Source organism: Porites lutea, chromosome 8, assembly GCF_958299795.1.
Source record: "Porites lutea chromosome 8, jaPorLute2.1, whole genome shotgun sequence".
NCBI classification, from domain to species: Eukaryota; Metazoa; Cnidaria; class Anthozoa; order Scleractinia; family Poritidae; genus Porites; species Porites lutea.
Window position 1 is genome coordinate 34087147 of NC_133208.1, and position 16188 is coordinate 34103334.

A 16188-nucleotide genomic window follows, 5' to 3' on the forward strand; every position below is an offset into this window, starting at 1 on the left:
CCCACATCTGGCGTCGACACCGGGTTTTGAACCCAGGCCACTTTGGTAGGAGGCGAGCGCTCTCACCACTGCGCCATCCCTTGCTCCCCCCTTGCTCTTTTGTTGTTCCGCTTAAGAAGCCAAACGAGCGCTGCGCATGTATAGACATCGTTCTATCAGCCATGATAAGAAGAAGTGCGATACGCATGTATAATGATATACCTCGTTTATTATTACTGATCAGGCGAGAGCAGTTAAGGAACTGACCCGGCACGTAAGCGAAACAACTTGAGACGTCCGCGAAATGACTCGTAGACGAAACGATCGCAAACCCGTAGAAATATTGACTTATTTTAGTTTGTTAATGATAGGAATGTGGGCTGCTGAAGGCGTGGCTGCCGAGTGAGATGTTACATTTTTCATTGCGAACTGCTGATAAATTTGCCGAAGAATATGATTGCTTTGGTGATAGTTACACTCACAATTCCACCCCTGAGTCACTGAAAGAAATTTTCGATAAAGTGCCAGGACAGGTGAGGGGACTGTTAAACTTCAGAATGTTAACTTAATATTTTTACCAGGACATCTTCACGCCCTCTAGCCTGCGAAAACATCCGTTTCTCCTCGCTCTTCGCCGCTGGGGACGTTTCGCGCGAAACGTCCTCAGCGGCCAAAAGCGAGGAGAAACGGATGTTTTCGCGGGCTACACGCCTTCTTTTCGATTTAAACCTAGAACTAGGGCCTTCTTATTTATTTAATTACAACTTGGTGGCATAATAGTTGCTCTTTCAGTTTATAGAAGCAGTAACTATTGTGACAACCTATACTCACTGGTGCATGTTCAAGTTACTTTTCTAGTTTAACGAAACCCCCGGGTGGTACTCCCCTACCAAAGTGACGGGGGTGCTCGTCGGAAATTTTTGAGAACACCCCTACGAGGTACCAGAATCTTGTTTTATGGGCGTGTCGATACAACAACTAATCATACAACTGGCACTGCAAATTTTAATAGTAATAAAGATAACTTTCGAACAATTTCTTCTTAACGACTCTTTGGAAGTATTGTCATAAATGTTTATCCTAATCAGTCATTTTAGGCTTTAGCACCCTAAGCCGTACCAATCCACAAATTTGAACCCCTGAAAGGTACGACGAGCACCCCCGTCACTTTTATAGGGGAGTACCGCTCCCGGGACGAAACCGTGCCTGTTTAAGCACCAGTTAAGTCCTAGGGAAGTCCTTTTTCTAGATATCCATTCCGTCTCTTGCATGTTTGGGTGTGTTCCTTTCGGTGAATCCAAAAACGGATTTTAGATCTAAGAACGGATTTCGCGTTCCTTTCGGCAAATCCAAATCCGGATTTTTGATCTGGTGAATCCTTTTTGAAAAAGGATTCATTGGATTAGTGATCTACGCTGTTCCATTCACAGTGGATCCGAAATTAGTCAGATGGTGCAGCGGTATTTCCAGTTGAAGTATTCCCATAGAGGCCGTAGAGTTTCCTCGTTGCTGTCATTTGCCGCAAAACATCTGAAAACACTAGAAGATTGTTCCTGGTACATTAAAATATCCATATACTAACCATTTGTCTCTAAAGATTGCTTGAAATCAGAAATAAGTAAAAGTAACAAATGGACTGCTATCTAACTACAAACTCGCTTGTAGACGCGACAGGCACTCCATCGTGTTACATAAAAAAATCCGAGCTATGGAACTGGATCAAACTGGCCGACATTCTTTAGATAATTTTCAATTTTAATGCGCTTCTTTCTTTGTCTGTTTTATATGTTCCATCGTCGCTATTCGAACTGCCGACCACTAAATTCTGCACGGTATAATCGGATAATTTGTCAAAGAGTAGAAAACACGTCATTTTTTGAGAGGCTGTCGTGCATATTGCACGCGTTGGCGAAAGGTTACCAAGGTTACAAATCCAATTTCGGATTTCACGTTCCTTTCGACGGCGAAATCTGGCAAATCTAGGATCAAACATCCGTTTTTGGATTCGCCGAAAGGAACACACCCAAATTCTGTGTTATTGTAGCACATACCCTGGCTAAACGCTGTTTCTTGCATTTGACTAATTTTCATAAAGTTCAGATTTGAAAGGCATTTTCTGGAAAGCATACACAGTGAATTTCACTAGGGTACTGTACTCCCCGCTCCCTTACTTGTCTGCAATGCCTGTACACTTTGAGCTCGTTGATAAAATACATCACCGTTATGGAATGCAAGAGTGACATAATTATACTAGTTCACTAATAACAACCATAGCGTAATAGTTTATTTCCTTTCTTTTAAAGAACAAGACAGTGTCTCTTTCTAAAGAACAAGTATTGGAAATAAAGGAAAACTATTTTCCAGATAATTTGCCTATGGGGTTATTCAGTCATTGCAGGTTAGAATAAATTTAATTTCGTTTTACATCAGTTGCTAGTTAGAATCCTTCAGCAATCACATGTCAGTTAGCCTGCGTGGCAGGCGTTCGAAAGGGAAGGGGAAGGGAATTAGGGCGCGAGACCACGCGCGAGGGGGGGGGGAGGGGGGGAGAGGAGGAGAACGCCTGCAAAGAAGCCATTGTTTTCGCCATCCCGCCTACTAATTAAAAAAATAACAATATAACGCAACTGCTCTCGCGCGCCCAAATTCCCCCTTCCTCCTGCCACGCAGGCTATATTTCAGTGGGAACTAATCGGAACGGCAGCTTACTTTGGAGCTTACTGAATGAAAGCTAAATTCATCATTCATCTTCATATAGCATGCCTGTAGTAGAATAATAGAATAATCGTAGCCAACAGTTACCAGCGCCGTACAAACGACTTATAGACGAGATCAAGCAAAACTAACTACGAGAGAACGACTGGAGAACTGACAATTTGACTAACAATAGATGACTGTTTAACTGTGACAATAGACTGATTACGAGTCTTCATAGCCAAATGAGTAAAATCACGACTTAACTGACAGACGACCAATAACATCACGACGTAATTGACCAATCAGATCAGTAACCAGAGTATAATACCATCAACTGACGTGATACAACTCACTTTGACTCTGAAGATGACTACCGCACAGGTTGTCGAAACGTCAGTCACTATCAACAACAACAGTCCTATTCAGGACTACGTTCACACGGACGATCAAACTCAACCGACTTTTAAAATGACTCCTGGGTTCAAACCTTTCGCAGAATAATATTAATTCGTTATCTTCAAATATGGGAGGCGCTACACCTTGTTATGCAATCCAAAGGGTTTTTGCTGTTGCAGCTTTAAATCATTGCGTAATTTGATAAACAAAAAATTAAGCAAGAGAAAAAAAGGAGATTCAGTGTGTCAACAGGCGTCACGCTACGGGTTGTCGCATATTCCTCGTGCCTCCTTTTGGACTTCTCGAGTAGAAGCTCCTCCAAGTATGAAAAACTAAGTGTCATTCGGCTGACGGCACATTTGACTTCTATTTATCTTAGAGTTTACCTTGACCGGTACAGTTGCATCGGGGACACATCAACAGTAAGTAGCCCCGGCGTTTAGTCTCTTTGTATACACCCTCTGTTTTTAACAAGCCTGCGAAAGGCAGACGTTTCTCCTCGCTCATCGTCGCTGAGGGACGTTTCGGGACGTTTCGTTTCGTTCCACCTCGCGAAACGTTCCTCAGCGGCGATGATCGAAAGAAACGTCTGCCGTTCGCAGGCTATATTTTAACACGATGAGACTTCAAAACTAAAAGCTTACGACTCCCGGAATTAGTGTACCATAAATCGCATGCATTTAACATATTCAAGGAAATGCTGTGAGTAAATTCTATCATCTATGGATATCAATTACCAGGACCTGAATTTTCCAAATAAACACAATCACTTTCCTTGTGCCGGGTCGGGAAGTGGAGATGTTTAACGTTTTAAATTTAAGTTACTTTTTAACGAAATAACCCACGAAAGGCAAATGCCGGAGTTTCTATTGTATCTTGAGATCAAAGCTATATCCCTGGCCATTTACCAGGGTAAAAATTGTCTCGCTTTCCAATCTGATTGTTTTTCAATTTACAAAGTCCTTTACATGACTAGATGCCATATCCTTGAGACTGAAAAAGAAAACATTTCCCTGATCCGTTTTAAAGGTCAGTTACGTTAGGTGTGATGAATATGTTTGATGTTTCAATGCATTACTGATTTCTCTTTAAGGAGATACCTAACTGCCGTCTGCAGCTAGTTGAGTTGAAACTTCGTCTTTACGGTGCCCAAGTTACGCACAGCTTCGATAACAAAGTAACACACGTCATCTTTGATGAAAGGTAAAAATCAAACCAAAGATATTTCTTTATTTTGGATAAGAAAACATTGCACGCTTAAGACCAGTGACAAATGATAGTGGATGGGCGCATTCTATAGGTCCGCCCAAACATTGAACAAATTTCTTACAGAATGTAGAAGATAACAAACTTATCATGTTGGAATAGAAAAACCGTAACCTTACTTCTTTCAGTCACATAAACGTCCTACACTTTTGTTAAGTTTCTCATTTAGTTTTCATTATTTTTAGTTTCATTTCATTTCCAGTGTTTCATTTACGTCATTGTTTTGTTTCTAATACTCCCCCTGGATAGCTCTTATTTCAGTCGATTGCACGTTTCTCGCATAATACAGTAGAAGAATAAGTTTTTGTGTCATTTAGTTTCGTTTCGTTATTTGGACGTTTACTGTGTGGGTCAGATATGTAAGTAATCATTTTCGTTTCCTTTCGTAGATATTTTTGTTGATTTAGTCTTCAGGTTATTGATTTAGTACTTTATTTGTCCCCTCGTGGGCATACATGTGTACATTTCGTAACAATCTCGCATATTTTGTTATTTACTACAGTATGGATATTTCAGTTACCTTTCTACTAATTTTATCTTCATCGAAAGTCAATATATAAGCATTTTATTTAGGTTAGCAGATGTATTTGTTAAGTGTTTTCCATGCAACAATAAGATTCTTCATGTGCGGGGTTCCGCCCCCAAAATGCACTAGCTTGTACTTTGTCATTAAGCCTTTCGTACACAATTATGTTTTATCGTCTTTTGTTTCGATCGCTACTCGTTTATATTTTGATTTCCCCTATAAGTTAGTTCATTTAGTTGTATTTGTTTTTTAGTTTACGAGAATCATTGATCGCTGGCAAGAAATAAATCAAGTTGATTACATCGCACCATTTCATCGCCTGCAAGTTTTTGTTCTCCGTATTTAAATATCCCCGATCAGTTAGCGACACGTTTGATTTGATAGTAAAGAACATGATCGTCGCTTCGCTGTAACAGTAAAATATCTCCACATACAAGAACGTTACAAGATGTTTGAAGAAGAAAACGCCATAGAAATAATCGATAACCTCCTCTGCGCATCACCCGCTGTGTTAGCTAGTGAGGATGTCATGCAACAGCGTAGAACGCGTGACCGGAAACCCACGGAGAAGGGACGGTTAATGAACATTTCCATGCTCCAACAAAAGAGAGACGCCGCATATAAAAGGATGGCAAAGCAAATCAAGAGGATTAATTCCTCCTATATGACCTGCGAGGACATTGAATGGTTTTCTCAAGAAAGAGATAATCTCGATCAGTTGAAAGAAGATTTCCATCAAGCGTTCACCGATTATCATGAGCTCATGCTGACGGAACAGGAAACTGACGCCTCCTATAGGTGGTTTGACCTTAAAGATCGCGAGTACCAGGACTGTCGTTTGAAGATCAGTGGTCAAATACACGCCCTTGAGAAGGAAGCAGCTAAACAACACTCTGTGAAGAGCTATCGTTCAGGAACAAGCAGAACAGGTAGTACGAAGACGTCTCACGTGTCAAATTCCTCCGCTCGGTCGAGAAAAATAAAGGCCGCTGCGAAAGCCGCCAAACTAGAAGCTCAAATGGAATTCCTCGATAAGGAAGCGGAGCTTAGAAGACTGACATGTATGAAGGAGCTAGCAATGGCGAGAGCTGAACGAGATGCCATGAAAAGTCTCGAAGAAGAAGAACAAGAAAGGGCAAGCCAGTTGGAGAAGGCTACACCGAAGATGGTTCCTGTGAGAAGTAAATTAAACGAAGACGCTCCTCCTTTCGTGCCAACGCAATCTGGGTCACCCGCCAAAACGGAAGTTAAGTTCAAAGCCTCTCCGAATCCATTTGCTCCTCCCTTGTCGCACGAATCACCGCAACCACGCAAGGTTGAATGCAGATCAGACACGCCTCTTAATCCCTTTCACACCGCGTCACCGAAACCGCGAGGTGTGTCTGTGAAGACGGAACCTCATCGTGTTTCTGACGCCTATAAGTCCCGATTGAAGGAATGGCCACAAATAAGCGAAGGTGATAGTAACGGTCCCCAAGCATTGTCCGACTTTCTTGGCCAGTGTGAAGAAGCAATGAGAAGTATACACTCCCTAAACGAGTTAAACTCCACAGAAGTACTGAGGCAAGTTAGCTCAAAGTTACCATCTTATTCTGGTGTGAAATGGTGTCGACATGCGTTCGATAAGAAGAAGAAAGATGAACGAACAATCACCTTTCATGACCTTGTGAAGTTTGTCAGAGCCGAGGCTGATCTCGCCACTGATCCTGTTTTCTCCCCCGATGTGCTAAAGATGGAAAAGAAGAAGAGCCCCGAGAAGCAGAAAACAAGCATAAACCGAAGGCGTCCACCTAGCCTGAACAGCCTTGCCACTACTGGAGAAGAGTCAAAGGGGAACTCGAAGTCACCTTCTGGTGAGAAAACTGACTCAAAGTTAAAGTGTCCGGCGTGTTCAAAGTCCCATATGTTGTACAACTGTGAAGAGTTCAAGAAAATGGACATAAGAGAGCGCCATGATTTCGTGAAGTTGAACTCACTTTGTTTCGGCTGTCTTCAGCGAGGTCACCTCTCTAAAGACTGCAAGCGTAGACTTACGTGTCAGGAGTGCAAGAAGCCGCACCCAACAACCCTCCATTATGAAACTAAGAAGCAAGGCAAAGAACCACAGAAAGCGATGGAGAAAGAAGATAGCTCAATTCCAGCCATTAGTAACTGTTCTAGTACAGATAGCCAACGGGTCGTCATCAACTCATTAATTGTACCAGTGTGGCTTCACCATAAGGACAGTCCCAAACGGGAGATTATGACTTATGCTCTCTTAGATGAAGCTAGCGATACCACATTCATCAAGTCTGAAGTTCTCAAAGACCTTGGCCTGAAGGGACCTGAAGTTAAACTCAATCTGTCCACAATGTTAGGACGACAGGAGATTGCTGTTGAGAAAATAAGCGGTTTGGTTGTTGAAAGAATCGATAAGAGAGTGGAGATTGAGCTTCCAAAGACATATTCAAGATCAAATATACCTTTCAGAAGAGACCAAATTCCGAGAAAGGAGACGGCAAATGAGTGGCAACACCTTCAGAAGATCGCCGATAAGCTGTATCCATATCAAAGTAGCATGGACGTAGGACTGCTGTTAGGCTGTAATTGTCCGAGAGCGATCAAGCCACGAGAAGTCATTCTCGGGAAAGGAGAAGATCCCTATGCTGTTAGGACCTTGCTTGGTTGGGGCATAATTGGTCCCGTGATCATGCCTGTATCTAAAGAAGAAGCTGATGAAGTTGACGACGATTTTGTAACATGTAACAGAGTTTTGGCATACGAGACAGGCAGCGATTGTTCAAGAAATATTGCATTTGTAACTACCAGTCAGACGAAGGAGGAAATCACCCCTAAAGAAGTAAAGATGATGTTTGAAGCCGACTTCTCAGAAAAGGACAGAAACAGTCAGGCTCTCTCCCAAGAAGACAGAAGATTTCTGGCGACTGTAGAACAGGGCATTCGCCACTGCGAAGATGGACACTACGAGTTGCCTTTGCCTTTGAAAGAAACCAGTCCAAGCCTTCCCAACAACCAAGAAGTAGCCGTGCGTCGCTTAAGCCAACTGAAAAGGAGGTTTAAATCTGATCAGAAGTACAAAGAAGACTACACCACCTTCATGGAAAATTTAATCAAGAATGGCCATGCAGAAAGAGTCCCACCTGACGAATGTTTACTCCAAGGAAGTTCTCAAGACAGCAAGTCAAGTTTATCTGATAAAGGAAAAGTTTGGTATATTCCTCATCACGGCATATATCATCCCAAAAAGCCAAACAAGATCCGGGTGGTTTTCGATTGCTCCGCGGAATTCAAGAACGAGACCTTAAATAGACATTTGTTACAAGGACCAGATTTAACAAACAATTTGGTGGGAGTCCTCTGTCGGTTCAGGCAAGAAACAGTAGCATTCATGTGCGACATAGAGTCGATGTTTCTTCAAGTAAGAGTATCAGAAGAATGCAGAGACTTCTTGAGATTCCTGTGGTGGGAGAACGGAGACACGACCAAGGACCCGATAGAATTTAGAATGACTGTCCATCTCTTTGGAGCGACATCATCGCCTGGATGTGCGAACTACGCCTTGAAGTCCACTGCTAACGATAATGAAGAAGAACTTGGCTCAATGTCAGCGAACTTTGTACGAAGAAATTTTTACGTGGACGATGGCCTCAAATCTGTCGCCTCATCAGAAGAAGCAGTGAACCTTATTAAAGACGCTAAAGAGATGTGCCGCAGAGGGGGTTTCCGCCTGCACAAGTTTGCTTCAAACAAGAAGGAAGTTATAGAAGCCATCCCAGCCGAAGATAGAGCTGAAGAGATAAGGAACATAGACTTGGATTCTGAAGCCCTACCGATAGAACGTACCCTTGGTGTTGAGTGGTGCGTCGAGAAAGATTCATTCCAGTTTAGAATCACGTTGAAGGACCGTCCATGTACCAGAAGAGGGATACTCTCCACAGTCAGCTCCATATACGATCCCTTAGGTTTCGTGGCTCCACTCCTCCTTGAAGGAAAGAAGATCCTACAGGACCTGTGCAGAGAAAAGACAGATTGGGATGACCCAGTTCCTGAAGTAATTAAGATGAAGTGGGAAAGGTGGAGAAGTGAGCTGTTCACTTTGGATCAGTTATCAGATCAGAGATGCTTCAAGCCATCAGATTTTGGATACATCAGTAGTGTAGAGTTGCATCACTTCTCTGACGCCAGTACCCAGGGGTACGGCCAATGCTCATACCTCCGCTTAAAGGACGATAAAGGCCATCTCCATTGCTCGTTGGTAATGGGCAAAGCAAGAGTTACACCACTCAAACAAGTAACGGTGCCTCGTTTGGAGCTTACAGCTGCTGTGGTTTCTGTAAGAACAAGTAGTCAATTACAAAGAGAATTAGACTACGAAGAAATGACAGAAATCTTCTGGACCGATAGCAAGGTTGTTCTCGGGTACATCGCTAATGAAAGTAGACGTTTCCACATCTTTGTTGCAAACAGGGTGCAACAAATTCAAGACCACACCTCTCCGGATCAATGGCATTATGTGGACACCAAACTTAACCCTGCAGATCACGCCTCTCGCGGCCTCAGTGCACAACAGCTCATCAAGTCAAATTGGATAACCGGGCCAGCCTTCCTGTGGAATGATAGAAGTCAGTGGCCGACATCCCAACTATTAGGAGTACAAGATACTCGACAGTTATCATCTGATGACCCCGAAGTAAAGAAGTCTGTGAGCCTCGCTACAAACGTAGAAAAGTCCTTTGCAAGCATTTCCAGTCGATTGGCGTACTTCTCCGACCTTCATCGAGCAAAAAGAGCTGTCGCATTATGTCTTATTTTTGTGCAGAAGCTAAAAGAAAGACTGAAGCACAAGTCCCTCCTGGTCGTAGAAGAGAAATCAAATACAACAAAGAAGCCCTATACAGTCATCCAGCTTCCTTCGATGACGGTGGCAAGTATGCAGGATGCAGAAACGCGAATCATTAGGGCAGTTCAAGCTGATCATTTTGGAGATGAGATTGGCACCTTGACCTCGCTCTCACCGCCGGGAGTCCCAAAGGATAAAGCAAACCTTTCCCAAAGGAAAAGATCTATGAAAAGTTGCAGTTCTCTTGGCAAACTCGATCCTTTCCTGGATGCAAGTGGAATCGTACGAGTAGGCGGGCGCCTCAAGCACGCTACGTTGTCAGAAAGTGTCAAGTTTCCAATTATTTTGCCCAAAGGAAATCACATCACAAATCTCCTTATCAAGCATTGTCACGAAGAAGTTAAACACCAAGGGAGAGGTATGACCCTTAGTGAAATTCGTTTCCGAGGATTCTGGATCATTGGAGGATCCACTGCTGTAGCCACCCACATCTCAAAGTGTGTAACATGTCGCAAGCTAAGAGGAAAGGTACAGGATCAGAAGATGGCCGACCTACCGGTCGATAGATTAGAGCCAGCACCCCCTTTCACCTTTTGCGCAGTGGACTACTTTGGACCATGGAACATAAAGGAGGGAAGAAAAGAAGTTAAGAGATACGGAGTTCTCTTCACATGCATGTCGTCAAGAGCAATTCACTTGGAGTCAGCGAATTCTTTAGACACCAATTCGTTCATTGACGCCTTTCGAAGATTTACCTGTCGAAGAGGCCCTATTCGCCAATTGAGGTCCGACCAAGGAACCAACTTCGTCGGAGCAAGAAGGGAACTCAGAGAAGCCCTTGAAGAGTTCGACCATGAAAGGATAAGGGCCGAACTACTGAAGAATAATTGTGATTGGTTCTCATTCAGGATGAACGTGCCTGCAGCCAGTCATATGGGGGGGATTTGGGAGCGACAAATCCGAACGGTGCGAAATGTAATGTCTGCGCTTCTAGAATCAAACGGCACCCAGTTGGATGATGAGGCCTTTAGGACCCTCCTGTGCGAAGTAGAGGCAATCGTTAATAGCCGCCCGATGTCAGTTGAGAATTTGAATGACCCAAGTTTGGAGCCTCTTACCCCGAATCACTTCTTGACAATGAAGACAAAGGTTGTCCTCTCTCCCCCGGGGATGTTTGAGTCAACTGACCTTTACACCAAGAAACGATGGAGAAGAGTCCAGCATTTGGCCAATGAATTTTGGACCCGCTGGAGGAAGGAGTTCCTCCTAAGCCTTCAACAACGCAACAAGTGGAAGGAGCCGCGAAGGAACCTAGCAGTTAACGACGTCGTGATTGTCAAGGATGACACCCTGCCAAGGAACTGTTGGCAACTCGCTCGTGTCAGAAGGGTCGACATTGAGAAGGATGGTTATGTGCGCAAAGTCCAGGTTGTTCTGGGAGATCGCCATCTCAGTACCGATGGGCCAATCAAGTACCTAGAGCGTCCAATCCACAAGCTAATCCTTTTGATTGCCCGTGATGATCAAGCAGAATGAAGACCGGGGGTAGATCCCCGACGAGGAGCCTTAATAATTGAACTTTGATTGAAATGTGTTTTAAGTTAATCTCCTTGAATTTACGTGGGAAGATTATTGGTTTTGTGAAATATTCTATTTCAGGGGAGCCATGTTAAGTTTCTCATTTAGTTTTCATTATTTTTAGTTTCATTTCATTTCCAGTGTTTCATTTACGTCATTGCTTTGTTTCTAATACTCCCCCTGGATAGCTCTTATTTCAGTCGATTGCACGTTTCTCGCATAATACAGTAGAAGAATAAGTTTTTGTGTCATTTAGTTTCGTTTCGTTATTTGGACGTTTACTGTGTGGGTCAGATATGTAAGTAATCATTTTCGTTTCCTTTCGTAGATATTTTTGTTGATTTAGTCTTCAGGTTATTGATTTAGTACTTTATTTGTCCCCTCGTGGGCATACATGTGTACATTTCGTAACAATCTCGCATATTTTGTTATTTACTACAGTATGGATATTTCAGTTACCTTTCTACTAATTTTATCTTCATCGAAAGTCAATATATAAGCATTTTATTTAGGTTAGCAGATGTATTTGTTAAGTGTTTTCCATGCAACAGTAAGATTCTTCATGTGCGGGGTTCCGCCCCCAAAATGCACTAGCTTGTACTTTGTCATTAAGCCTTTCGTACACAATTATGTTTTATCGTCTTTTGTTTCGATCGCTACTCGTTTATATTTTGATTTCCCCTATAAGTTAGTTCATTTAGTTGTATTTGTTTTTTAGTTTACGAGAATCATTGATCGCTGGCAAGAAATAAATCAAGTTGATTACATCGCACCATTTCATCGCCTGCAAGTTTTTGTTCTCCGTATTTAAATATCCCCGATCAGTTAGCGACACGTTTGATTTGATAGTAAAGAACATGATCGTCGCTTCGCTGTAACAACTTTAATTTATTAATATAGCGTTAAACCTCCATTAAGCGGCCACCTTCGGGGCACCGGTAAGCGACCGCTTAATAGAGGTTGACCGCTATGGAGGTTCTTCATGAACCGTTCATAAATTCGCAGAATCTTTAGCAGAATCGAAAACATCACTTAATTTAAAAGAAAACACTCGACGGGGGCAGCATTAGTGTTTTACAATCGGTCGTGACCTCTTCTCTTTATCATATTCTTAAAATAAAGCCAAAGTTAGTCTGTCAAGTGCTTTAGAGGTAACAACTATGGGAAAACTCTTGTTGGACAGCAAAAGGGGGCGACAGCCGCTTAATAGAGGTGGCTGCTCAACAGTTAGTGGTTTAATTCCCCATTCTTGGTTACAATTATTTCGGGCTTTGATTACTGCCCGCTTAATCGAGGTTAGGTAGCCGCATAATGGGGGTTCAACTGTATTTTCAATTTTTTTTGTCTTTCTTGCTTAAATTCTAAATAGATAGCGTGAAGTTAAGCACAGATAGAGCATTGAAAGATAGAGCACTGTGAAATCAGAGGTTCTAAACGGACGTATTGTTTTCCTTATGTCTTTTTTGTATTTACCTAGTGACCTAAGTCGTCTTCAAGACTTTCAACGAATGCAGGACGAACATACAAAGCAGCATTTTGTGAGTTTGAATTGGTTTGTCCAGTCAATACAAGCAGAGAAGCTCTTGCCAGAAAGATATTTCAGACCAACTACCTAATGCAGCTGCTCCTAACCCTCACTGAACAGTCCTTTTTTGCCTGCACTATTGAACTTCGAATGATCGCTTCTAAAACTTACACTGTGCTACTGTGTGGTGTAGATGTTGCACGAAGTATTACCTACGGCATGGTTGGTCATCTTTTAGTTAAAGGAGAAAAAGCCTCGTAGACAGACACTATGCAGAAGATTAAGACCCAAGAGGGAAGGGGCATATAGCAATTATAGCATTCAAACTTAAGATACCAAGGCGGGCGTGGGGGAGGTTGGCATCGCTAATCAAGATAAACTGTTTCATGAACCTTCATCATCCAGCCCTATCTTATGTTGAACAGAGACAACAATATTATGCTTGCGTATTTTTTGAATCGATAAAAACACAGACAGCCCAAACTCTGTGGGAGTTCGTTGGACTTTGAATTTATAAGAGAATGTATGAAAATAAACAAAATACGTCCTAAATTCCATTTTTTGACAAAGGTAGAAATAAAAATGACTTACGTTGTGTATGTGTTTTGTTATTTACTGTCTCTTCGCCTCTAAAACCACTTGGAAGCCGCAATGGAAAAAGAAGCTGCAAGTCCAAAAACAAAAAAAATCCATCAAAGCCTACCCCACAGCCTTAAACCAAAGTCAGTAACATGGAAAAAGAAGCCTCTAGTCGAAAAACAAAAAATCCATCAAAGCCAAACTCCGACGGCATTAAACAAAGGTACTAACGTGAAAAAAGAAGCCTCAAGTCGAACAAAAAAACATCCATCAAAGCCTGAACCCAAAGGCCTGAAACCAAAAGCAGTAAACGAGAAAAATAAGCCTCAAGTCGAAAACAAAAAAAAAATCCATCAAAGCCTAACCCCGACGGCCTTAAACCAAAGGCAGTAACATGAACAAGGAAGCCTCTAGTCGAAAAACAACAAAAAATCCACCAAAGCCTTTTTCTGACGGCTTTAAGTGTCATTGTCTGAGAAAGTGTTCCAGGGGCCAAAAGTTGTGCACAACCGATTTGGCTGAAACTTGGCACAGAAATTGGGTATAATGAGATATTTCAAAAGCCACTTTGGCTCACTTCTCTGAGTTTTAGTTTTGGAGTTACAGGGGGGGTCTCATTTTTTGCCCTTTGAGCACCAAAAATCCAGCCTTCCAGGGGGCATTTTGAAAGTGTGATAAGACCCCACTGGTAAATTGTGCTGCCAAATGAATTTGACCATGAATTCTACTATAATAGAGCTTTCATGCATTTAACTTTGTCCTCAATGTATTGCACAGAGAGGAGCCTGGGGCTAGAGTTTGGCCAAAATTGATGTTAAAATTACAACCCAAAATAGCCATTTTTCAAAATTTTACTATATTCACCTGCCTTCTTGCATAACTTCCAAACCTATACCACTGTTTACTTTAGTCACCCAGTTATCAAAATCAGTTGAGAAAAATTTGGCTTATTATGGTTTATTGAATTTTTGGAACAAACACTTCATGCCCCTCTAAGGCGATGCAAAATGGAATTTTGAGCCTAATTCAGGCCATAAACAAACCAAATTGTTGACAAGAAGCCCTTATTCTGTATTTGGTAAGTGAAAATGAATTGTCAAAGCCAAATCAGTTTCGCTGTTTAGAAATACACCAATTCTTACCTTAAAATTGATCTAAAACGGACCTCTGATTAGCGCAACAAACACATAATTTAGAAAAACAAAGGTGATTTTATTCTTTGAAAACCTAGTAACCACCATAGAACACAAATGATGATGTTCTGATGTACATATAACAATCTTTTTACAAGATGCCTAAATTTTTCTTTGATTTATAGTCAGTTTCACGTCATATTTCCAAGCATTACTCCAAGCATGGAAAGTCTCCATATTTTGTAAGGCCCATTTTTTTTATATTTTTACCAGATAAATTTAGCTTATCAAAAGGTTCGTTAACATAGTATCTTCGTCTGACCTTGTAATAGCCTGAATAGTTGTTTTAAATACCCATCAGCAAAGGAGCATGACCATACATACGTAGATTACACAGACATATACGAGCTTCAGTGAGTAGTATCGAAGTGAACTGTGATTTTCCGAGTCCTTTAGAGCTGAAAAAATGAAACCATCCATCCACGGTTAGGAGAGCTAGATAACAAAAAGCTTGTTTTGCTTTTATAAAGAAAATAACCCAAACAAAGCCTTGCATTGAGATGATGCACTTGTCATTACATCAAGCTAGCTGGCCCGCCATTTTGGACTTGAAGAGTGTGTGGACTGGACCGAGTTCCCGTCCAATCCTTCTCCCGTTTCGCGGGAATTTTTTCTGTTTTTCATCAGGTTTGTTTCGAAATTCTAGAAAGCGATCTGTTTCAGGATAATTTTTCGATGGCACTTTATTCCTTTGGAGGGGTAAATGACCAGTGCAGTGTCACGTCATGGGCTGTGCAAGAAACAGGAATGCTTCCTTTGTTGTCTTGCGGTAGTGACATGACTGCATGGTTAAAGCACAAGTAGAAGGGTTCAGGTGTGTCCGGGGAAGAAGCGGAAGAACTGGTGATGCCAAAGCTACAGGTGATTCAAAATATCAGTTAGGGATCATATACGCGCACAAATGATTTTTATCGCAGTTTACGGGACTCTTTTGCTTGAAGAAAGACAATGATATATAATTTACGATGTTGTCGTCTCAAATTGTTGTTCACATGGTTGATTGATTCCCATGTTAATTTCCTGGGTCCTTACGAAGAGACCTAAACATTCAAGAAAAGTCATTGCAGCAATATCTTTATAAAAAAAAAATAACAATAACAATAATAGAAATAACTTGAAGGCTGTTTTTGTCACGTGGGCACGCTTATCAAGCAAGGCTAAGTTTGGCAATGCACAATTCGAGCCAGCTTGCATTGAAACTCCACCGGTCTCCTTTATTTGCCTGTTTCGTAGAAGAGAAGTCAATTTAAAATAGGCTTAGCTACATAATTCCGCAGGAATTGTTTTGGGAATTTTAGACATGAAAAAGAATTTTAGAAAATCTCAAGAATATTGAATAGCACCATTTCACAGGCAAAAACGTTGAAAAAACGTTTTTATTTTTCTCTATTCCTACCAACCAAGAGAGGGCTCAGTCCACCTACATGCTACAACAGTGTCTAGAGTACTGTTCAGTGAGCACAACAAATCAGCAGTTTTTCATCAGAGTCAACTAAACTACAACTAATCAGCAGTTATTCCCCAAAAGACGCCCTCGCTATCGAAAAAGAATACAAATTTTATGAGTTTTTTAGGGAATTTTAGAATGGAAAATGGAAAAAAGAAGCTG

General features: G+C 41.7%; 1 protein-coding gene across 1 annotated transcript in view; it reads left to right on the forward strand.

The window, feature by feature from the left end:
* Positions 1–13402, forward strand: part of LOC140946299 (DNA ligase 4-like) — a 43113-nt gene extending 29711 nt beyond the window's left edge. Inside the window, exons 26-30 of the mRNA XM_073395395.1 lie at positions 351–512; positions 2283–2377; positions 3452–3494; positions 4166–4275; positions 12760–13402. Coding sequence (XP_073251496.1) covers positions 351–512; positions 2283–2377; positions 3452–3494; positions 4166–4275; positions 12760–12898 — 549 coding nt within the window. The 3' untranslated portion in view covers positions 12899–13402. The remainder of the gene's footprint in view (positions 1–350; positions 513–2282; positions 2378–3451; positions 3495–4165; positions 4276–12759) is intronic.
* Positions 13403–16188: the final 2786 nt, after the last annotated feature.